Source organism: Melanostigma gelatinosum (genome assembly GCF_949748355.1).
Source record: "Melanostigma gelatinosum genome assembly, chromosome: 8".
In the NCBI taxonomy this organism is placed as follows: domain Eukaryota; kingdom Metazoa; phylum Chordata; class Actinopteri; order Perciformes; family Zoarcidae; genus Melanostigma; species Melanostigma gelatinosum.
The window spans coordinates 8,218,410-8,242,817 of record NC_136641.1 but is presented as its reverse complement, the minus strand read 5'-3'; the positions used below and the strand labels follow the sequence as shown (position 1 = coordinate 8,242,817).

The 24,408-nt window shown below is 42.2% G+C and overlaps 3 protein-coding genes across 14 annotated transcripts; 2 read left to right on the top strand and 1 right to left on the bottom strand.

Annotated features, from left to right (window-relative positions):
- Positions 1–13,918, bottom strand: cdk11b (cyclin dependent kinase 11B). 12 transcript variants are annotated; one of them, XM_079273905.1, is made up of 22 exons: positions 13,840–13,918; positions 12,170–12,300; positions 12,048–12,071; positions 11,338–11,489; positions 11,168–11,242; positions 10,950–11,077; positions 10,710–10,854; positions 9,989–10,164; positions 9,716–9,844; positions 9,195–9,293; positions 8,890–9,018; positions 8,719–8,793; positions 6,470–6,774; positions 6,281–6,371; positions 6,068–6,189; positions 5,868–5,973; positions 5,586–5,707; positions 4,475–4,582; positions 4,063–4,179; positions 2,882–3,030; positions 1,201–1,390; positions 1–628 (listed from the first exon to the last, which is right to left on the bottom strand). In XM_079273905.1, exons 2-22 carry the CDS (start codon positions 12,278–12,280, stop codon positions 533–535), a joined length of 2,649 nt encoding a protein of 882 aa, XP_079130031.1. In that variant the 5' UTR covers positions 12,281–12,300; positions 13,840–13,918; the 3' UTR covers positions 1–532. The 12 variants fall into 12 exon arrangements, with proteins under 12 accessions (XP_079130031.1, XP_079130023.1, XP_079130027.1 ...); XM_079273897.1 differs by having other exon boundaries at positions 8,719–9,018; XM_079273901.1 differs by having other exon boundaries at positions 8,719–9,018; positions 11,350–11,489.
- Positions 13,919–15,902: 1,984 nt separating this feature from the next.
- On the top strand, positions 15,903–16,495 carry smim1 (small integral membrane protein 1; the record flags this gene model as incomplete). Its single annotated transcript, XM_079273067.1, has 2 exons — positions 15,903–15,997; positions 16,369–16,495. 2 exons carry the CDS (start codon positions 15,903–15,905, stop codon positions 16,493–16,495), a joined length of 222 nt encoding a protein of 73 aa, XP_079129193.1.
- Positions 16,496–19,181: 2,686 nt separating this feature from the next.
- On the top strand, positions 19,182–24,197 carry szrd1 (SUZ RNA binding domain containing 1). The gene is made up of 4 exons (XM_079273963.1): positions 19,182–19,291; positions 20,561–20,610; positions 21,076–21,345; positions 22,199–24,197. The coding sequence occupies exons 1-4, from the start codon at positions 19,244–19,246 to the stop codon at positions 22,308–22,310; spliced, it is 480 nt and encodes a 159-aa protein (XP_079130089.1). The 5' UTR covers positions 19,182–19,243; the 3' UTR covers positions 22,311–24,197.
- The last annotated feature ends 211 nt before the right edge of the window (positions 24,198–24,408 follow it).

Below are 24,408 nucleotides of genomic sequence, written 5' to 3'. Positions count from 1 at the left end.
CAAAGTTTCAAACTTTATTTCTTACAAAAACATCGTCCCGCTGCCATCAAGTGACACCGACAGTCCTAAGTAAATTTCGAGCATAATGCTGGATGGAAAACACAGCCAACGCTGCATCATTATACAGTAGCTCAGGCAGCCAGGAAATACCAACCGTTTAGAAAATCTGCTCCTCTCTCGTGAAATATAAAAAGGGAAAATAAAACAAAAGTCAAAGATGAGAGCTAAACGTCTAACAGATGTACGGCCGCGTCTCCTCTTTAAGAGCTACAATGGACACATTTAAAAATAGTTTGAGAAGCCGAAAAAAGTCGAGCGGAAAATTCGGAAGATTCGACATGCTTGAGCCACCAGTCTTTGCTGTGAGACAGTCCTGACTATTTGGTAACAGTAGCAAATGTTCAGATATTTATCTGGTTCATAGCTGTGTACCAGTGACACTGTCCCAACTTCAAAAGGACAATGAGTCCCAGATCTCTTCGCTCTCGCTTCCTCAGCTGGACAGCCAGGTGGTCCTGGAAGAGTTTTGGGCTCAGAACTTGAGGCTGAATCCTGGACCGACTGCAGACGCTCCCTGGTTGCTGGTTGTCAGGTGGAAGCCCGTGTCTTTGAGGTCGTCATCGCCGGCCTGAGGAGATTATGGAAACAAAGTTAACTCACGGTTAACGACCGCAGTCAGTTTCATTACTCTTCTGATGTCCTGCCGTTTCATTTCTTACATATTTATTAGAGAACTGATCGACACAACACTGGTGACCTTTGGAAAAAAAAAAACTTAAACTGAATGATTTTGAGACCTATTGATTGTATTCCATACAAGTATGCATGAACATGTTTATAATTCATATTTCTATAGGTATTTTATAGAGTTTTAATGTACCAAAGTTTGTTTTGACAAGCTTTTCCAAAAGAATAAAGCAGAGATAAACAACATAAAACTTCTGACATGAAAAGGTCTAATTTATTGTGCAAATATTCATCTTATATTCAAACGCATCAGTATCAGCCTGAAGCTTCTGGGTGGGTAGGACCACTGCTGAAGAAATTATGGCCCAAAGGGCGCTCATCATGGAAAACACGAGGAGGAAATACCCGGACACAAAGCAGAAGCCTGTAAGTCTGTAATCTATTTAACATGGACGGCTTTCGGAAAGCCTGGTAGCCGTGTGTAATGGAGAAAGTGGAGCCGAATGTCCTTACCAGTTGACTGTAGCCCAGTCCTCCCTCGGGTGGACGAGGACTGGTGCCTCTCTTCACCCTCTGTTGCTCACTCTTGGCCGGCCAGGTGGGGAACATGGACGGGTCGATGGGCAGCGGCGTCTCGCGGAAGTACTCGTGCTTGAGCCCCTCGTCCGATAGAATCCTCTTACTGGGGCAGTAGGTGAGGAATCTGGAAAAACAGTGGACGCTCGCGTTACTATGGAGAAGCTAATGCACTTCAGACACGTCTCAATACAGAAGCACAGGTAACAAGCAGCTGACATTGTTGTGTGGACTTTTATTCCTTACACAGAAAAGCCTGTGTGTAGCGTAATCATTCAAAACGGTAAAACTTTATTTGTGCCATGTGTAGGAATCCCCACTCCAAACATTTAGAACATTTAATATCGTCTGTATTAACTAAACTAAGTCTAGACAGACAATCTGGACACGGTGCAGGCCGGACACGAGGGGCCACTGGGTTTGTGCGAGGAGTCCTAATTGGATATGACAGGATCAACACAGCACAATGGGGAGCTGCTCAATTGTGATAATTGGCCTTCTACAAAAAAAGTGCCAGATCGGAATCTTCGCCGTGTCAGTGGGAACACCAGCGTGAAAAGGTTTTACTGATCACATTGTCTTTGTATTTTATGTGGAAGGAATCTCTGACTCTCGCTTCCAACAGTTTGTAGTAAATAAAGCAAACTCAGGACACCAAAGGCCCCGTTCCTCAAACACGTCAAACACAGGGAGGTGTGATATTTCAAACCGCTATGTGATGTCTACCTGCCCAACACCTCTTAACTTCCTTTCAAACAGCACTCCTCTACGTGTTGACCCCCCGAGGTATGAATCCGTCGCTGTGTAAACGCCCCGTGAGTCTTCTGACAGCTGGAGGTTTTGCAGCTGCGCTGGACGAGCGCCAACCTTCCACTGAACCGTGATCCCTCCACGCTGGACACGCTGTTGGCCGTCCTCTGCAGCTGTTTGGTAACCGGGCGGTTCGGTTTTCATTTACAGGTGTGGGCAGAAGTCTCTCTGAGTGGGTGACGGTCTTACAGGAGAGCTGAAAAGCTTGTCTCTGTGCTTTGCTAAACAATGCTGCTCTACGGAATGTGCAAAAAATGATCATGAACCCATTACTCTGTAGCGTGGAGCCTCGCCATGGTGAGTGTGTGCGTGTGGAACGGGACTGTTGCTTAGCCAAGTTGATGAATTACTCGTCCGCTACCGTTGTCATGTTTTAAGGCAGCTTGCCAGAAATGTGCTGACTGACTCATAACAGCTGGAAAGAGTAACAGCACTTGACCGGGCAACAATGTGTTCATCCAAGTGGCCACTGCAGGATTCATTCTGACTGTTCGGGATGTGAGTGGTTGATATTTGCCTTTTTATTGATATTGGTCTGCGTTATAACTATAATGGATGGAAAAATAACACAATACGCTATTGTGTGCTCATCAGGCCGCAAGAGCTGTGGTGGTTAGTCAAGAACACACCGTGATCCATACAGCCACCGTACACGGACAGAAACCGGTTGGAATACCTGAGCCGGACTGACTGCAGTGTAGCGAGAACCCGGTGCAGCGCATGTGTGTGTGTGTGTGTGTGTGTGTGTGTGTGAGAGGTGCAATGTGGTGTCTTGTGTGTGGAATGAGGCCGCCCTCAAGAATCCTACTTGTTCATGAGGTCAAAGCCTTGATCTGAGAGCAGCGCTCCGAAGCGTTTTCGCAGGTGGTTGTATGGATACTCTGTGAAAGTCATCTTCTTCACAGCGGGCAGCTCGTTGTAGCCGGGCCAGATCTTCTCGCTGGGTGACCCCAGGTCCTGCAGACAACACACACAAGTCAGCAGACGGCATATTGTTAGTGCAAGGAGAGATGGATATGAGATATTTCCACTTTGGTAAGAGTATTCAGCGACCACAGACATGGCAATAAACCAGTCCTAAGTGCATTTCAATGCTTCAATTCAGAACTGGTAAAGAGTGTAGGATGACTTGGGAGGCCTGAATGACATCAGTCCCCGAGGCCGTCATGCTGTAAGCAGATCATAAGCAGCGCCGGCCCGTCAGCGTCTCCTCCCCTCAGCTGTGTCCTCAGCGTCTAAACTCGTGCGTCTGTGCTGGAGAACCAGAGAGAAAGTCTCTTTGCTTTCTGATCTCAGTTCCTTTGTTGCTCTTCCCTGAATCTCTGCGCTCTGGAGTTTAATTTCACTCCTGCATTCCTGTTTGTACTTTCACATCAGCCTTTTTTTTTTTTTTTTTACTGTTTCCTGATTGCTTTCAAAAAGGTGTCAGAGCGTTACTGCTGATGCACACAAATCTCCTGCTGTTGCAGCTTCACAATAAAAGTTTTCCACTTGGTAGCAGGCGGGTTGCTTTTATGGTTATAAAGCAGCGCTGCTCTTAAAGAAAAACAGGTCTAATGAACCATACATGGACATACACCGCTCTATTTGGTGGGCTTATATCATTGCAGGGAGGAAAAGTACAAACAGCAACAGCCACATTTCGGAAAATTGTGACACCTCCAATAGGTCACCAAGGTAAACAGCTTTACCTTGTTCCAGAGCAGCGTGACTGCTCGCTGCCGTTCACGGCACGGTTCGGAAGGACTCCCTCCCCTACTATAAAAAAACAACTCTACATAGTTATCTTCTCAGTTATCTTCCCAGCTCACGAACTTCATGAGCTGGGTTAACCTCTGCCAACAGCTCCACCCTGTGGTGCACTACACGTCTCCACGCTGACCTCTGACAGAAGGCACACTCAAAAGAGCTACAGCCTCTAAATCAAAGGGCTTTACCCTTTACGCTGAGGATTTACTTCGTTTTACAAGGGAAAATGAGGACATTTACCTTAAAAACCTTGTTAATTTGGTCGATTTCAGATTTTCCAGGGAAAAGAGGTTTCTGGGTGAGGAGCTCGCCAAATATGCAGCCCACTGACCACATGTCCACAGCTGTGGAGTACTCCTGTGGAGAGAAGAGCAAACACGGTGGCAGTCCGCAGAAACACAAAGTAGACAGTCTGCTTGGCACGTTTCTACGTTGGAGCCGACGTGTGTGTGAAAGTGGATTAGCTCTGATGGGTCGTGTTGCAGTGGTATTTGGTATCTTAAAAAAAAACTACACTTCACTTGGAAATACATATTTTGGTAAACCAAATCAATCAAGATGGCGTAACCGAAGTACATGGCCTTAATATTTGTACTTGTGAGTTATTGCATGGGTGTTTTTACGTGGGAGTAGGGTGAAGGGTAATTCTCACCTTGGCTCCGAGCAGCAGCTCCGGTGATCGGTACCACAGGGTCACCACTACAGGGGTGTAGGGCTTCAGGGGGGAACCGTACTCCCGGGCCAAACCAAAGTCACCAATCTACAGTACGGGACAGTGAGCTCACATCAACACCGGTAAAACTCACTTTGGGTAAAAGACCGATGCCTCAGCATGAATAAGATTCTCCATTAGTGTGTATTTCATGATCCTCTGACGTCTCATAGGAGATCAAATGACCAGACACCCTGGTGCATTGTGGTACTACAATGTCTCATTGGATTTGAAAAACTACAAGATGCAGTATGATTCATATTTTCTATTGTCAGCTTCCATAAAACTGAACCTGTCAATAGTCTGTATAAACCTTGTTTATTTACACATGGACTCTCCGTTCATTTTGCCAAAAATTCATGCTCCAATTGACTTCCAGTAATCATGAGCAGTTTGTGTAACTGTGTTGTATTGCTGCTAGCTCGGGAGAAAGATGGATTAAGAGGCTTTTTCAAGAGTTTCTGTATAAAATAAAGATTTTGAATTAGAAAATATAAATTGAATTGATGTAAGGGCTTGGCTTTTTTCTTTCCATACATTTTTGGGAAAATATTTAATTAAGTGTTTACACCGTCTCAATTCACAGGTGACATACTCCTGATACTCTGACTGGAAATCCATTTTCAGACAGTCAGTCATGGCCGTCACACCAAAGGCAAAACTTGTGTTTGCCATTCGTGTGAAAACGGTCAACGCTTATATTAAACAATCATACTTTCACTTTGAGTTCAACATCAATCTGACACTGCTGGACTAAGAACACCAGTTAACAGCTACTATAGCAGACAATGGCAACAATTGTGAACTTCCTCATTTATAAATTCAACTCGTCTCAATCACAAAGCTCCCTGAAAGTGAATGCATATTTTCTTGCATTAACCATTCATGAAAACTAAATTTAAAAAAATCTGTCACAGTTACACCACATTGTTCACACTATCTGCTATATTCTAAATCTTCTGTAATAAAAATGGGACACCTGTATTCATGAGTGGCACGTAACGGTGGAGTCTGTGAGGGCCCGAGTGAGAACCGCAGTGGGATGCTGTACCTTGAGGATACCCTTGTGGCTCAGCAGCAGATTGGACGTCTTTAGGTCGCGATGGAGGATCCAGTTGTCGTGGAGATGTCGGACACCTCGCAGCAGCTGAATCATCAGAGTCTTCACTTCGCCTGAAAGAGAGAGAGGCGTCGCGCTTTAACAGAGCTGCTGTGAGCCAGAGGATTTAAAGCCCGAGCTGTGCACAAAGGAAAACAACATAAAAAGGCAGTGGACCATTTTTTAACCCCACACACGGAACTGGACCCAGAGCTCAACACGGTGTCACTTTACCTGGCAGGAAGGGCTGCTTCATGGTTTCCATCAGACTCTTCAGGTCATGTTCCACGTAGTTCATCACGATGTAGATCTTGTCCATATTACTTCCAACAACTATTTCCTAATATTAGAGTAAAAGCAAAGGTTAGACTTCGCTGCAGCACATAACGTTAAAAGAGTTAATACCTAAATTAGTCACGTTCGAGTTCTCTCACCCTCACTGTGACGATGTTTGGGTGCTGAGCTTTCAGGATCGTGTTGATTTCTCTTAAAGACGTGATGGGGAAGCCCTCCTTCTCCTTCTCCATCTTCAACCTTTTCAAGGCCACAATCTCATCTGCAAACAGGAGGCAGTATCCATTGTTTCACCAATAAACACGTGTGAGAACGCAGAGAGCGAATGGACCGACGCGGTTTTCTCTTCATACCCGTCTTTTTGTCCTTGGCCCTGTACACCACGCCGTAGGTTCCCTCTTCTATCCGGTTCAGGCACTGGAACTCCTCAACACTGCGACAACCCTGAACAAAACAACACACAATGCAATTGAAGACCTCAACATACTTATGACCTGCATTACACGATTACATGTAACATTTGCGTGCATGTTGGTACCGACCTGTAACGCAGGCAGATACTTGGGCAGCTCCTTCTTCAGCTCCACGGGGGAGATTGGAGGGGAATCTGGGATGTAGTTCTCTTCGGGGGTGGGGGAGCGAGAGTGAGTTTGAGAGTGAGGCGTGGGGTCACCCTCTCCTGCGTCGTCGTCGTCATCATCCTCCTCCTCCTCCTCCTCTTCTTCTTCCTCTTCTTCCTCCTCCTCCTCCTCCTCCTGCTGCTGCTGCTGCTGCTGCTGCTGCTCCTCCTCTTCCTCCATGTCCTCACCGCTCTCCTCGGAGTCGTGATCGAAACGGGACTCCGGCACTGTGAGGCCAAGTGGGACATCTGTCAAAACTCCAGCAACACGTATAGCATGGAAAATAAACTTTATAGAATCTATACTTGGATCACAGATTGTGCCTTTAAGAACCCGGCAGAGATGAATCCTGGCAAAGCATTTTATTAACTTCCAAAAGAAGAATTATAAATGAACTTCCAAGTATTTAGCAGACGAAGCCAAGCTGTAACTATCTCTCCCCACTGGCCACACAACTCTTCCTTCTAAAAAGGTTTCCAGACATAAACTGTTTACATAAAAAGGTTTTAACAACACTCAAAGCAAATAATTACAATTTAGTCACGCTGCACGTAATTTGAGTCATGAGAATAACTTTGCAAACATGCCTTTAAAAGGTTCAGTATCTTCTTAGAATTAGAAACAGTCCCTTCACAGAAGTCACAGGTGACATTAGGGCTGGGCGATAAATCGATTTAATCGATTAATTCGAATGTGTGCTTTAAGGCGATGTGTTTTATTGAAAATCGAGAAAATCGCCCCCACCCCTCCCCCCCGTTGGGTTCCCGTAGTAGAGTGCGCGCGCATTGTTTACAAACGAAAACAATGGCGGCTAGCAGTGAAGCTCTCGTTCTTAAGAGAGGCAAGAATGTGTCTTCGGTGGTCTGGAAATGGTTCGGGTTCGTGTCATCTGACACAGAACAAACAGCACCACGATGTAAGGTCTGTCTAAAAGCTATTGCTACAAAATCAAGCAGCACAACAAATTTAATGCAGCACGGAGAAGTTTAATGCAGGGAGAAGTGTTGTTGCCCTGAGGAGGGAGCAGGACCGCGGGAGCACAAGCGACGCCGCCGCCGCCGCCGCCGCCACCTCACAACAACAACCCAGCATTTTGGAGACATTCACCAACTGTACTCCGCATGAGAAGAAGAGTGCCCGGTGGAAAGCCATCACGGATGCAGTCGCGATGTATATCGCAAAAGATATGGTGCCCATATACACCGTGGAAAAGCCGGGGTTTATTCACCTTCTCAAAGCTTTGGACCCCAGGTACGTGCTACCAAGCCGTAAACATTTTTCTGACGTTGCCTTGCCTCGGCTGTACAATAGTACACGCCAAAGGATCTCTGCGGAGCTGGAGGGGATGTCATTCTACTCCGCAACAACTGACCTGTGGTCCAGCAGGTTGACCCAGACACCGATCCACTTGACTGGTGGAAGCGTCACCAACGTAACTTTCCAAGGCTAAGTACTTTAGCAAAGAAATACCTCTCTGTGCCAGCTACAAGTGCCCCCTCTGAGAGGCTTTTCAGTGTGTGGGGGGGCATTGTTACATGCCACCGTGCATGCCTGAAGCCAGAGGTAGTAGACAGGCTTGTCTTCCTGGCAAAAAATATTTAGAAAAAACATGCACTACTGTTTAATACTGTTGGTTATGTTGTGAATGCACTTGATTTTGTTTACATGCACTTATTTACTGTGCAAAATATGTTATGTTGATGTTAGAACAGATGTTGCACTTTTGAAAATGTGAATGTTAAAGGGTCACATACATTTTATTTCATGCTGTGTTTGTATCAGTGTATTCAGTTAGAAAAGCTTACTGTAAAAAGTTACATTTGCACAGTTGTTTACAATGGAAGGCTACTATTTAATGCCATTTAATGTTATGTTTAATTAAATTGTATATTTAAATGATTCAGGGAAACAAAAGAGTGACCAAATACTTTTTGTATACTACAGGCACCTTTCTACAATGTTCAGGTTTTGTTTGCACTTTATTTTTATCAACCTACGAGGGAAAATCATCACAAAATGAAATAAAAAATTGTTTTCAACAGCTTCTGTCATCTGCAAATTTTTTTGGGGGAAAAAAATCGATTTAAATCGTGAATCAGATTTTTTGTAAAAAAATCGGAGATTTTTTTTTTAGGCCATATCGCCCAGCCCTAGGTGACATGTTTACCTACCGGCAGGTATGTGATTCCCATTTTCTCTCTCGTCTTCAAAGTCTTCCGCTGACTGCTCGTCCTCGCTCACGTCCTCTGAAAGGGTGGAAGCCACCGTGTTAAACCCGTGACGCTGTGTAACCGGACCTGACTCGGCAGCATTAGTCAGTTGATTTTGTTTGACAGTGTTACCTGCACTCTGCTCGGACCGTCCCGAGCCCGAAACAGACTGCCCTTCCTCTTCTTCACCCTCAGTCTGGCTGCTGGACTCCTCTTCATCGTCGTCATCTTCATCATCTGAGCCTGATCCCGATCCCGATGCTAGACAAGGTGAATAAGATACAAGAGAAAAAATAATTAGAAGCGATTTAACTAACACTGAAAATGTCCAACAACAGAAGTCAGGCCTTCCCATTTACAATGACAGAGTGATTGGACAACCCGAGTACTGCATAATGGTCATGTCTTGTTATAATATAGTTATTATAAGCCTTTACCGACAGAGGATCCTCCTGAGCTGGTCTTCCTCTCGCTGTCACTGATGTCCTGGAGGTCTGCGAGCAGGTCTTTGCCCTCTGGCTTCTCCTCCTTCGACGCTGCTGACAGAACGCAGTGGGAGTTATGCTGAAACTCGGGGGTTTGCAACACACAGATATTGATGATAACTATATTTAAAAATTCAATATTGATATCATGTTAATACACAAATAATCCTGCGCCATTATGCTTACAGACTCTCTCCACCTGCCAACAATCGTATGTTGTTTAATAAACAAAAGGTTAAGATGAATTTAACTGACAGCATTATTTATTTCTTTTTAAAATTTTCTCTAGACATCGCGGGAATATTGTTATCACTAATTAGTTTGGCCACTATAATCATGGAGCAAAACTCTGATATGAAGACAGTGCTAGCTGACACGTTACAAGAGTGCACAGTTGAGCAAAAATATAATAAACTCAAATAAGACATTTATTAGAAACTGTGAAATTCCAATCAATGAATGTATAAACTCACGTGCACTTTTCCGTGGTTCGCTGAGTTCAGATCTGTCCCGGGGAATGCGTGTGGGACTCCGGCTGTGGCTGTGACTTTGTTTTGGCTTGTCACCGTACTCATCCGGTAGCATCCGATGGTGAGACGGCACTGTGGACGGGAAAGTCTCTTGTTCACCAATGCTGCAGTTTAGCCTAGCTTAGCATAAAGACTGACGGTGCTAGCCTGGCTCCATCCGAGATGAAAAGACGTGCCTCTTGTCCAGCGGGGGGGCGTTCATGTTCATTCACTGACCTTCTCGCCGACCGTCTCTCTCTTTGCGTCGCTCCTCAGCCCTCCTCTCCCGCTCCTTCAGCTCGCGTTGCTCTTTCTGCTGTTCGCGCAGCTTTCTGTCGCGCTCGCGCTGGCGCTCCTGCTGTTCCAGGCGGTCCCTGTGGTCCAAAAAAAACCCAGGAGAATCCAATCGGGGTCTGTCCAGACAACCAAAAGCCCAATCTCGTCAATGTTAATTTTGAGTCTGGGTTGATAAAGCGCATCTTACTCAAACATACAGTTAGTTTGTGGCTGCAGCATTGCTTTGTCATCGTCACAGCTGTACTCAATGATTAATATAATGCAATAACATAACCCAAACTGTTGTTGAGTTCCACTTGAGGCTGCATTGTTTACATACTCGACTTAAATTGCTTAAAAAAGAAAACACACCTACAATCCTACCACCTGAACGTGAGAGAGAAAAGTCTCAATAAACTGTTTTTTTTAACAATTACTGTTGTGTCACTTCAGATACATCACATTTACAACTAGAGCACAGAAGCTATAGATTTGAAGGAAAAAGACATTTAGATCGATTTCATGTTGCTCAAAGGCTTTAACATAGTGGCAAGTTGAATACGTACTCTAACAAAACAGGCATTTAAAAACATGGATGCTGCTTGAACTCCAGTGGAAAGCAGAAACACTTCTGTGCATTAGATAATCTGATATGTGGTACTTTTCCAGGGCTGGTGCTCACCTTTCTCTGCGTGAATGAGCTCTGGCCTGCTCTCTCCGTTTCTGCCTCTCCCAGTCTCTCCGGGCTTTGTCCTCCTCCCACTGACGCTTCCTGCGTTCGTTCTCTCGCTCTTTTTCTTTGTCTTTGGGTCGTACTTGTTTCCCTGCTGTACAAGTAAAAAGCCATAAGTGGAAGCAGATCCTTAAAAAAATCCTTCATAAAACATGCTTGTGTTTATGTTATTTAGCAGCACTTCCACACCTCCTTCTGCAGAGGTACTGCGATGGCGTCTTTTGTCTTTTCTCTTCTCCTCCTTTCTGTGGTGAGACTTGTCTTTTCTTGCTATTTGCTGTGGAGGCTTGATAGCCAATGATTCGTCTTCCTCGCCCCTGTAGAAATGTGAAGGAAACATTGTGAGTCTCTAAAGAGTCAGCAGCACTGTGTTGTTGCACATCATTTTTAAACCATGACATACATACTTTGGTGTTTTTTGTTTTGTTGTCATGTTTTTCTTGTGTTGCAAATGGGCTACAACTGCATTTCTTTGTACATCCCTGCGTTGCATAATGACAATAAATGATCCTTGAATCCTTAAGTATTACATGTACACTACTGCCACCATAGAAATACACTCATGTTAGTTTCTTACAGTTGCAAATACCTGTCCTCTGTCGAGTCCTCCCGTGTGTACGGGGAATTACGAATTGTTATTTCCATCTTTTGATCCCGTAGTTCTCCTTCCTCCGGAGTATCTCGTTTGGCTTCACGATCATCCGCCTGTGGAACAGGGCCCTGTGTGGACTGTGCAAGACAAGAAGAGCAGAATATGTGGTTAAAGCGTGGGAGGCATTATTAAAATGTCCTCAGCTAATTCAGAGTGATAAATGAGGCACACTACAGGTTTCAATTGTGTTGTGGGCTAAAGACCTAAGAGGGGATAAAGGTGGGCAATGACACTGTTAAGTTTACTTTTGAAAATATTTAAAAAAAAAACGTGTATATTGTATTTCTTGTAACTGCTTTTTCCTCCAACTGCCCAATAAACACATTTATTAAAAAATGAGAAATAAGAAAGTCAATACAACTACCAGCCTATTTGGAATGTAGCAAACACTATTCAATTTCTTTGAAAATATATATATTGATACATAAAACATATGCATCATTCCCCACTGGAACCATTTCAATGTGATTGAAAAAAGCTTCTGAAACAGCATCTAGAGAATGGATTATCCAACTCTTACATAAAAGCACTCAATAATAATAAAGATAAAACACATATTTATTACCAAGAATAATATCTATATGTAGTCATTTATTACACAATCGCCATTTCCAATCATTTCTTTTTAAACTTACCATGGTAGGTTTTAATGGAAAATTCTACAACAAATAAAAATGAGGCTAGGATTAGACACTTTTAACACTTTATCAACGTGTAGGGGTCACATGGGCTTTACATTAAATGTGGGATACTTTACATTTTTCTGGCGCTTGGGATCTGTTTTCTCTTCTAATTCTCTTCTGCGTTTTTTCTCCTGTAGAATTTCGTCAAGAGTTTTTACTTTCCAGGTCTCCTTTTCGTCCCCCATCAGCGTCCACTCTCCACCGCCTGCTCCACACACACACACACACACACACACACACACACACACACACACACACACACACACACACACACACACACACACACACACACACACACACACACACACACACACACACACACACACACACACACACACACACACACACACGTTTATTAGATGTCATTTCAGTTCAGCTTGGACCAATACAGTTATAATGGAGACATGACAGAGAAGCGTCCCACTGTTACTCCCTTGGCCAATACAGGAACAATTAAAACGTCGCAGATTTAAGGTAAAATGTGAGATTTTGAGGCATCGTTGGAAATCAGCAGTTGTTAAATAACCACATAGTGCCATTAAGGACTTCAAATAAAAGTTGACATTTGTTGCAATGGTTTTAAACCAATGTCAACTCTATTCGTTGTGAGGAGCTGCAGCACTATTAGCACTTTTAAAACCAACTTGAAAAGTCTTTTAAAAACTGCACAACACTGCACACACTGACCTCAATTCTTGTGGTCTTTTATGATTTGATTTTATTGACACACATTCATTTTTGATGTGCTATTTGTGTGTAGTGTTGTATTGGGTGTCCTGTATGTTTTTTGTGGTATATCTCTATATTATGTCGTTTCCTTTTATTGTGTTGTTGTTCTGTCCTTGTTTGACCTGCCAAGGGACTGCAGATGCAAATTAGCTTAAACTATAATCTGGTACAGTGCATCGAATGGAGACATTTATGTTTAAACTGTACATGGTCCCTTTTAAATAAATGAAATAAATAAATAAATTACAGGTTATTCGCCTGTTGTTCCCCGGGCTGTCCGACCACAATGCATTGCGAGAACCAATTCCAAACACTTATATTGCAAACGTAACGCTGATCATGCTTACGACATATACATGTGATACCATTATTTAGACACAAGTTTATTTCTTTTTTATTTTCCAGGGACAATGCACACTAATCAACAGTTACACTGTAAGTGAGCCAGAGTGGCTAATTTCCATCTGCTGTCCCCGGCCAGATGTTTCAAGGCAGCCTAAAATAACAAAATCTCAAGTTTAGCACGAGGCATTCCGTTATTTATGTTAAGCTAAAGTGTACTAACGTTAGCTAAACGTTGCAGCACACCAGTTAGCTAGCAGGTAGCCAACGTAAACAGGCCAGATGTCAGGAGACGTAGCTACATAACGTTAGCCCGCTAGTTCAGAGTTATGGCTGAATAAAGTCATGATTGATTTACAAAAGGTACCATTAAGGTCGCACATTCAGCGAAATGGAAGATGAGTTAATTCCTTATAACGTTAAACCCGCTGAGTGAGTCCAGCGGATGGTGCCAACAACTAACGTTAGTGGACGTTAGCTAGGTCAAACTAGCATGGTCGACTGTTGCTAAACAACTTCTGGAGCTAATTACGTGTTTTTAAAGGGAGTAGATAGTACAGCTGGTAGAGCTGTAAACTAAATAACATGTGACTGTGTCCGTAGCTGTACGTAAAGGCCTGAGTACATACAATTATGATATTAACCAGCGAGCAGGTGAAATGGTTAAACAAACCTGATGTATGCGCAGCGGTATTATGGCACACCGGAAGTATTGAGGCCTGAGTAACGTCTGTAAAACGTCCGACGTGAAACAATGGCCAAATCCCAATGTCGCCCCCTAAACCCTCAAACCCTGAACCCTCAAGGACTTACTGACGTCACCTGGTGAGTGTGAGAGACTGTGAGGGCTTGAGATGGTGTAAATAGGAATGGGACAGCACTTTGCTGCAACATATCACGTTACCATAAAAACGACAAGAAATATGATGTGTAATTGTGGGTATTTATTTTATACTTTGTACTCCCTGATTTGAAAGTATTCCTGGCTCTTTCCTCACAAGATGAGAGGTAACTTCATCTATCTATTTACACGTTTTTGTCAAAACAGCTTCAATGACAAAATCAAATATTTGGTGAATAAATAAATACATATCTTCTGATTTCATGTTTGTTTTTTTGTTCCATTTGTAACCCTTAATGTTTCTGAACACATGTGAGCCGTCCTCTTTGTTTACCTTTTTTTTACGTCTCCATGCCTCCACTGGTTACCCCATGTTTAACGTCACATTGCAATGATTTGTGGGTAATTCCCTTAGGCTAAGTCAGCATACCACGCTGACTTACGGAAAGGGTTCATAAAGGGCTCAAAATGTCTGCTAGAGAGCCCTCAAACACTTGATGATGTGACAGTGGGACATCCCTAAACCCTCACGGACTTCGCGGGAGTGCGCCTCAAAGTCTGTGAGTCCGTAAGGGGGGACATTGGGATTTGGCCAATGACTTCGTTCAATGTAATATAATTGATATGATATAATATAATATGTTTTAATATATAAAAATCAGTTTTTCTTCAGTCTATAATAAAAACATAAAGAAACGGTATCCTTGTGATACATGTGTACTTTCCACTTGGTGTTCAAGAATAGTTTGTTTCAAAAATCTCTTCATCAAATGTATGGGTGTTATTGAGGGATAGTTCAATTACTCTTTGTTAGATAACATTGCTCCTTGTCAGCTTCATAGACTGTAAATGATTAAAGGAACTTCCGAGGCCTCTTCTGTGGCTTTGAAGACTCGAATTGTTCAAGGAAAGATTGTAAACCTTCTTTTGTCGCGTCATTAAATAGTTTTATAGAAATACAAAAACATTGCTAACTCAAAAATTCAGAAATGTGCTAATGCCTGTGAATGAATTCACAAATGGCAGCACGACATATTTTTTGTATGTATTCCAGCATATTCTGAATCCCATTACAAAGTGATATTATATTCAACCAAAACACATTTTCATACAGGGGAGGGAGTATAATGAAAATCTACAACACAAAGGTGTTTTTGCATTGCAGTCTATTACCGGCACAGGATGTGATGAAACCGGAGATAAACAAACCACACAGAGCATAAATTGCCTTTTATCACTGAGAAAGAGTCAGATAAGAAAAGCTGGAGTGCAACCAATGGATTTATGACAGGTTGACCTCAGTGAACACATTAACCATGACCAAGGTCTCATACCAAGGAGCAGGCTTCCTCATTCTCAGTCGTGGCTTTAAAAGGGAACAGCAGAGCTGTCCTGGCAGGTTGAGTGTTTCCGACTCATACAGGTGAGCCCTAATTAAGTGTATTTGAATGTAGGGATGTAATTGGGATTAGTTCTTTGGGTGACAATCATCAAATCTTTGTTTTTGAGTCCGATTATTTCACTCATGTGGTCTGATTTAGCTCCGGACTGATTAAACGCTGTGAATACTTGTCTGACATGATTCATTGACACCTAAACTAATTTAGAATGTCATATTATGTAAAACATGTTTACATTTTATTGAAAGCCAATTGTGCAATGCATGCAGATTTGTTATGTACTTTGGACAACAGTTGACAGCAATTGACAGCAGTAAGTTACCTTTGATTCTCTTCATACACATAATGATGCCATATTCAACTCAACATTTTCTGTCCATGTAGTCAAAAGACCTTAATGGACAGTTTGCGTGTCCAGGCCAAGCAGTGACGCGTTGAGTGACCGGTTGATTCCAGGCAGCAGATAAACCTCTGAGGAGAGGAAGGACTTCCCTCATGGACTCCAACAGTGCCGGCAGCGTGCAATATGATCGCTGGAACGAGGACAACATCAACATGAACGTAGAGGCAACGCAGTCTGCCGAGATGAGGTGAGACAAAGAGACGCCAACCATCAAACAGAACGTTTTCATCTTGTTGAGGATTGTCTGATGCTACTGAAGAACAAACCTATAGAGACGTAGGAAGATGTGGATGAGATAAAACCATATACTCGGACATGAATGGACTCAACTAATGTATAAGTTTGAATGGGGTTAAAAAAGATGAATCTCAAGTCACAAAATACAAAGTTAGCTTTTAAACCTGACACCGTTTGTATGCTAAATAAGAAAGTAAGCTTTGTAAAATATCATTAGTCAGAATAAAGTGACAATGTGGTGAAACCAGGTCATGAAATAATGCTAGAATGAACACAGTTGACCTGACTCTTTCTCTATCTCGCTCTCTGTCACATTCACAGTATCTACAACAGAGTGTGTAACGGCAGCTTGGGAGTCGCAGTGAAGGCAGCAGGAGCTTTGGCTGCACTGGTGTCCATTTACATCATAGGATATGTGACAGGATACTACGTCCACAAGTGCTCATGATGGAGACTGTCAGAAGAGACAAGAGCTCGGACATTTTTGAATGAACCACGAATTACAAAAAAATGTTCCGTAAATATGAATCACTAAAAAGTGGTCTCATCATCATCATCTCTGTCCTTTCTTAGCCTCTTTGTCATCAGAGCCCTGAGTTTATATTTCAATATCTGAGTGTTCAGAGCAGAGGTCTCTTTGTTGCTTTTCTTCACAGAGACTTGCATCATGTTAAACCCTGACTGCCAGCATGCATTGGCTTTAGGTTCACTAGTGTGATTATTCTTTAGTCTCATTAGAGCGCTCACTGCTGTGGGGGTCAATGTTGCAGCTGGTTGAGCATTAAAAGTCCTTTTAATTATGATGATCTGCAAGGAACAATTTTCCCGTTCAGTAGCCATTCAGCAGCCAACATACAACTTCAAAGTCTTTTGTGTCTTTAAGTATTAATGCAATGCATGATATTAATCCTTCAGCTGAAACTCTGTTTGGTTACCAGTTTATAAAACAGCATTACAAACAGAAATCCTGACTTCATGAACAGGAAATCTTGAGCTTAACACTTAATATGGAAACCATGTTTTACAACAAAAAGAACAAAACAATTGATTTTGACTTGTTGAAATGGATTTGCTCTGCAATGAGAAATCCCTCCTGCATTTAAAATAAACACCATACCACTTCATTTCACAGTCTGTGTATTATTTACATTTCCTTTGCAAACAAAAGGTTTAAATTTCAAGTCCCGTCTAAGAGTTTGTCGTTCAGGCTCGTGGCCTTCATCGGGGTCTTCCTACAACATATTACAGAGAACATTTAATATGATTTTTCAAATAAGACTTTTGAACCAACAAAGTGTGGTCCTAGTCATCAAAGGATAGGTTCAAGGGTAGATCTCTTCCTAACAGGCTCCCTCTGGATCTAAATCCAGAGTCCTCGACTTGTGCAAAAATGCATTCCAAAGTTTATCTTAAGATAAAATGAGTCACGAGTCAGAGTTAGACAAATCCTCCAATGTTGAAATCTCTTCAATGGCAAATTCTATCTTTTTGTTACATGTCCATCTTCCACCGCGGCTCAATGGTAAAACACTGTCTGTGGAACACAAACAAGATATTTCATTCAAAAAAGGCTGTACATTTGGAAGATATCGGCTTGATTTGATTCACTCAGACTGCTAAAGCTTCAATTAAACTTTAGATTTTTTTGTAGCATAAAACAAAGATTTTGAGTTACACTGGACGAGCAAGAGAAAGGGGCTTTTTTTAATGGCTCTTTGGAAGCAAGGACTGAATTCATTGTACATACGGGCACCTGGCTATTGTTTTAGGACAGACTTGAGCGATCAGAGCGTCTATGACACCTTTACAGGTCTGCAGGCTGGTTCAACTCATGACCTACAAAAACAAATCTTGAGTCTTCTGTACAGTGCAATTGGCTGATAATGTAAACATTTATATTTGGCATATGTATAACCAAATACTTATACCATAAAACAGAAAAACCTCAGACTATAAGAGAATGTGACGCATAAGAACAGCTGACATAAACATCAGTTGGGCTCCAATTCCCTGTTACAGTGTTTGATTCCTCTCTTATCAGAAGACACAAATTTGATAATGAGGAAGCAAATATAACTCCGGTAGCAATAAAACAACATTTATGTGTGTAACCAGTAGCGGTTTAGTCAGCCAATGTACAGAGTCCAGGAAATAAAAAATATGCACTTTGTTGCCAGTCACTTTTTATTATTCTTACAATTCCATGTAAACCAAATATGTGTATGATGCTGCAGAAGGTCTACCTTACTTCATTAGATCCTTGAGAAGTGAACAGATTCATTCATTCAACCTGCACTGACACTGTGTTGTTCAGCGGTGGTCCAACAAACCCACACCGCCCCCATGTGTCCAAACTGAGGGCACAAAACTGAGGCAATGCTTGATGAAACAATGTTAATTTGACCTGACTTTTTAAAAGGAGATTTACAGTCACAAAATCATAACTGCAGTGTGTCGTTAAATATGCTCACATTTACACATGAGGTTTGTCTTTTTCCAAAAATATTGCCATTTTATTGTTTTTCATAAAACTTAATAACCTGTATTAGGGAGCATAATTCAATGTCAAAATGAAATAATTGAATCTGCTCGATTTTAAATTTTTTATTTTCTATTCATGTGAATGTAATGTATGACAATAAAAATTATATTTAAAAAAGGAAATGCAACAGTATTGTAGTTTAAAATCCGTCTGTCACATCTAAAAGTTAGAATAGCAAAGGTATGGGAGGTTGGGCCATAACATGAAAGGCTACTATGAATAATCTAACGATGCAAGACTGTTTACAGAGTTATAATTATAGAAATAAGCAGACATGCAAAACTTTTTTTTCAAACTATAATTATTTTACTCTTTTATACTGTTACACAACCAATTTATTTCGATATTCACGTTTGTCTTTTCGAAATAGGGACGAGGGCCGCAGCCAATAAGGAATCAGTCGCTGGTTTAAACATAGTTCACATATCACATGTTCAGAGCCAACAATAAAAGGCATCTTTTACTTTTTCTTACAAAATAACGTCACATAATTTGTTCTTTGTTGACTTGCCACTTTTGGCCCACTCCTAAAACCAGCTGTGCAGAGGGGGGTATCAGGCGGTAAACCCGTCAGTGTGATGTCAAAGACGGTCGAGAGGCGGGTCTGAAGCGGCCCAGGACGTCCAGCTCCAGCGTGCTTGAGCAACATGAAACATGGATGAGGAGGTCGCAGAAAGTTGGGAAGAAGCTGCTGATAGTGGGGTAAATAACGAAAGGCGCAATATACCACAAACTATAGGTGACTATTGTATCGGTAGCGTCTTTATATGTGCAGGGTTACTTTTAGAAGTTATCATAACGGTGATCTATTTCAACTACTCTCACGAACCAACAATGTGGCTAAAGCTAGCATTAGCTTTAAGAAACTTGGCGAGCTAACGTCAAGTAACGCTAGCTAGCTCGCTCGCGAGACGGGCTTAACGTGGAGTTAGCCAACTAACGCTAACGAGCCAAAGTGAATGAAGCGAATGAAATAACGTCAATATGCCTGATTATTAGCCAACGGTGACAAGGTAACGAACCGGTTGTAGTAACATGATGCGAGCTAAACCCACGAAATAAGAGTTCCCTGTTGAAATGCTTAGGTTGACGTTAGCTAATGCTAAGCTAGCGATTTATTTCAAGGCTAACGTGAACAATGTATTTGTTCACTGTTAGTTTACGTGTTGGCAAATGTACAAACACTTCACAAGTCCCACGATGCTTCCACGTCACACTCTCGTCTCACATTAAATTTGGCATACATTTTAAAACGTTAATATTAAACATTGATTCACGAACCGAACCATTCTGTGAACGAAGACGAGCAGCGTTGTGAACGGTTTAGTAGGTCGACATTTTACCGTCAAAGTCGAGATAAGTAACTTTGCAAAATGTGCACGACAACGGTTAGATTCTCGTTCATTTGGCACATTTTAATGGAGCCTGGCTTATATTCTACATACTACTGTAAAGTGTCAGCTTGGTGTTAACCTGTACCAAGTTGTTGTGGGGCAATCATTTCGGCCATGTTGCCAACTAACTTGCCGGGGACGAGCTAGTTTTGACGCCACACTTGCTATTTGGTAACATTTAGCTAAAATTAGCTATAGTCGATGTAGTTTTGGCACACTGTGGCTAGCTCGTGACGCCGATAACGTGGCTCTAAGAAACGAGCGTGAACGTCAGGCGCTCGTCAGTTTGAAGTTACAGATTTTAAAAAACATCTTCATGTTGTAAGTCCGTGTAAAATGCTCCTCATCAAACCTTAAATGAACACTTTTCGCCGGTTACATCATCCGGCTAATGTGGCTATATGAGCACTTTCTGTTACACCGTGGCAGCTGTGTTACACATCATAAATAGCTTCTAACTGAATCCTGCTTTCCAGCCACTCAGACTTGCCTACTTACTTGCCGCACTTTTCTCTCTACCCAGTAGGACCATGTTTGTTTATTTTCATGAGTACATGTCTGCGCTATGTTTCAACAGGAAATGGAAAGACGGCTAGAAGAGAAGCTAAGGATCAGCCAGAAAGAAAAGTAAGGCCTTTAAAGGTAGAAGAAACGTGGCCCAAATATGTGACTTTTTTTTTTTAAATGATTGCGTCCATTAACATTCAAAACAATGCTGTTTTGTTTGAAAGTGCACACCTGGACAAAATACTTTTGTTTTACCAGTGACTTAAAGCCACTCACTATCTTACCCTACAGGTGATCTACCTGGAGCCAATGTGTTTTTTTAGGGAAGCACAATCCATTTAAATTAGTACATTAATTATTTCATCCATTGATACATTTTTCAAGTGACCTCAATGCTAGTGTGTATCCTGATAATTAAGACATAATAATTCAAATTTTCTTCAGAAATGCTGGACCATGTACTATGTATTTGGATTGATGTCACAAGTCTTTTGGCCATCGAAGCCTCCCTCGGTTCAACGGCCTCTTCCTGTCTGTCACGTCACTCATTTTTGTTGTACTGGGTCCTGTTGGGTTTGCTTCTAGGGAGTCCAGTGATAATTCCCCACGATCTCCATTGAATACCACCGTGATGATACAGGACGACTCTCTACCCGCAGCACCCCCACCTCAGATACGCATTTTGAAGCGGCCTGCAAGCAACGGGTCATTGGGATCACCCTCGAATCCCAACAGGCCCACACCACAGGTCAAGTCTCTGGCTCAGCGCGAGGCCGAGTACGCCGAGGCCAGGAAGAGAATACTAGGCAGCGCCTGCCCGGATGAGACGCCTCAGGACAAACCCAACACTGACAGGTAATAATCCACAAAATATTTTTGTAGTTTTACTCGCAGCCTGATAACACCTTGCCAAAGGGCATTTGCATTTGGTGTATTTGACTGAAATTGAATTTGACTGAGTTGCTGAAAACTTTGTTTTACTTTTTGTGATCCAAGTATCCAATAGAGAGAGAAAGAGGCAGCACATGAGTAGGCATTATTTGAGTCTTTCCATTCACCTTGATTCCAGTAATTAATATGCTTTGGTTAATGATTAATGAAATGTGTTTATCACCAATGCACAGTGTCATATATTACTCTTATTTCAGAATCAAAGTTATTTTCAATTTGACCTGTGATTCAGAATGTGTTCACTCCCAATCTGTACTACTTTTAGACTACAATCTTGAATTAGATGGAAACTACATCAGTTTCTATATAAAAAAAACACATGTGAACACTATAAATAAGCTTCAGACTTGGTTTTGATTGACAGGAGGTGGATCCTAACGATAATCAGAGAAAGCTGTTTAATGCAGCGTTGCAGAAATTGATTGCATGTTTCTCGTTAATCGTATATCATTTAATGAACTGAATAAGAGGATGTTATTTTTGTTTGTCCTCGGTTGGATTTGAATTGTGCCAACATTTATATGAAAAAAAAGAACAATCAGAGGAAAATGAAAAACACTGTCTTGAAGCTAACTCCCTAAAACCAAGAGGGAATACTATAATTAGAATCATGTTAGAATACAGGGATCTTGTAATTAGAATACTTCAGGAGAAAGACATCCATTGGAAAGAAAAATGGTGGAAACTTGCCAACAGCTGGCACGTTTAAAAGGCTGCTGTTGCTAATGAATTCCTGTTTCATCTTATTTTCTGCCAGGGCAGGGCGCAATAACTCGACATTGCCTTCAGATGACACCCGATCAAACAATCACACTGTCCGGCAGCCAGCCGGCCCCGACGGCACCCAAGGGTTCCGACAGCACAGATAAGGGGGCCCTGGGGCCGCCCAGCCATTGTGGGGAGAGAGAGAGAGAGAGAGATCAACGGCCAACAGAAAGCAACGACAGCACTGTATTCTTAAAAAAGTCCTTCCTTCAGTTGCATTATATCGAATGGGCCGCGAGTACAGCCGCACTTGCTGCCCGACTCTTCCCACTGTGCGATCGTGTGGAACCGACAGGAAGCGAGGAACTCGAGGAGGAAGTCAAATGGAAATGTGCTCTCTTCTCTCCTCACTCCAGCCCGGTTGACACTGTGATAATGGACATCTTCTGGACTCACTGTGATTATCCCTTTAAGAGACGCCCCTCGCCTCCAGCGCTCTCCTCCCTCAGTGCCCAGCGGCTCCGCCTCAGGACGGCCGCAAGGCAGAAGCAAAGACTCGGACAAAGGATGGCAGAGAGAGGAGTGACGGGCCATAGCAAGATGAGCTGCCTCTGCCCATTAATAATGCCAGACATCCCCGTCACACCTTTTACATACATGTTTTTAATTTTCAGATGTTTGCTCACAAAATGATTTTGTTTTTCTTGCTTGTCTTTAATTATCTATACTAGGGATGCTCTGATATCTACAGATACACCACCAAGAACCTGTTCTTTTAAGCAGTCTTCATTTTTTTGAGATTTAAAAAAATAAACGGCATCTGCATGTTCATGAAATAGGGATCATTCATATTTTGGTTCATATAAATGACTGTTTTGGTTTGACATCCTGGGCTGCAGCTTGAGTCAGATGTGCAGTAAAACACACCAACAAAGCTGAGTACTTAGCCGGTACCGGCCCTTTAACTGAGCCTGGAGCATTATCAGTGCACCCCTAATATGTAAATTACCATTTTGTTTTTAAAAACTGAGGCGAAGGATCATGTGTGTCAAGTTGTATATCTGATAAGTTCTGTTTACGGTTAGTCTTTCTTTTTCTTTTTTAAAATAAGCTTTTCAGCTGTCTTCCTTGGACTGTCGCATCATTGTTTCTATCTAAAAGCAAAAAAAATGACATGAAAAGGAGATTGTGGATTTCAGTCTGTTTTTAAGTAGCTTTTATGCCGTTTTCTATGAGATGGTAGCAATGTCAGAGCAGTATTTTAATCGAAATGAACCAAAATCCCATTTTTAAAATCAACCTGTATATATCTGTTAATTCAGATGTCATTATTTGAAGGTGGTGTCGGCAGCAGCTCGATGGAGGGTCAGTTGGGTGAATGAATTCACTGCTGTGCTTCACAAGCCCCTCCGTCATGTCTCCACCTCGTTTCTTCAAGTCTCTCGCTGGCGTACAGTACAGCAGGAGAACTCAGGTACAAGTGAACGAGACGGAATGAAATGAACTAAGATTGTATTTTTCCAGCCGGTTTCGATTGCTCGAACAGCAAATGGCTGTATTTTGGCACTGTTAGAAACAGTGAGATGTAACAAACAATGTCCACGTCCCAAGATTAATGAATGCTGGTTGTTTTTGTTTGGCTGACTGTTGGAAAATGGTAACATCGCTGCGTGTGATTGTTGGATAACTGATGGTCCTGTGCTGGAATGGAACGTGGAGACACAGCTGTATGTGAACCAGAGAGGTAGCGACTGCCTGTATGATGTGGACCATTGTGCCCAATAGATGAGATCTCAAAGCCATATTCGGTGGTGCACAGCAATAGAACACTTCTTACAAATGGTTGAATTCAGCTCGTGCGTCCTGTATCACGTCTTTACTTCCTGGTTGTTCCTGTAGTTAAATGAAGCTGAATATATCCAGAGGGAGAATTCACAATACTGTCTGAGATTTCACTTGAGGAAATAAAGCAGCAGAGCAGGAGACGGACGCATTCAGCTGAGCTCAGAGTGAGAACTCCAACTGCCTGTAAATAGTGATTTAATAAAATGATTTGCAAAAAACTCATTTGTGATGCATGTTCAGTACTCGTGATCTGCATCTGAACTCAAGAGGAACTTGATTGCAGGAAGAGCTGCAAATTCTTGAGCACTGCAAATTAAATTAAATTCTATTCAAATCAATGTTTTGCGCAGGTGAACTCAAACCCAACCTGTCATGTATGTATAGTCAGATGAGAGAAAATGTTTTGGTAATTTGGCT

Excerpts from the sequence above, each read along its gene's own strand:
- cdk11b (XM_079273897.1), bottom strand. The coding sequence starts at position 12,280 with ATGGGGGACGAAAAGGAGACCTGGAAAGTAAAAACTCTTGACGAAATT. Across the intron at positions 12,072-12,169 it reads ATCCCAAGCGCCAGAAAAAT|AATTTTCCATTAAAACCTAC; the intron begins GTAAAGTATCCC and ends TATTTGTTGTAG. Across the intron at positions 6,372-6,469 it reads AGTATCTGCCTGCGTTACAG|GGTTGTCGCAGTGTTGAGGA; the intron begins GTCGGTACCAAC and ends TGTTTTGTTCAG.
- szrd1 (XM_079273963.1), top strand. The coding sequence starts at position 19,244 with ATGGATGAGGAGGTCGCAGAAAGTTGGGAAGAAGCTGCTGATAGTGGG. Across the intron at positions 19,292-20,560 it reads AAGAAGCTGCTGATAGTGGG|GAAATGGAAAGACGGCTAGA; the intron begins GTAAATAACGAA and ends ATGTTTCAACAG. Across the intron at positions 20,611-21,075 it reads AGGATCAGCCAGAAAGAAAA|GGAGTCCAGTGATAATTCCC; the intron begins GTAAGGCCTTTA and ends GTTTGCTTCTAG.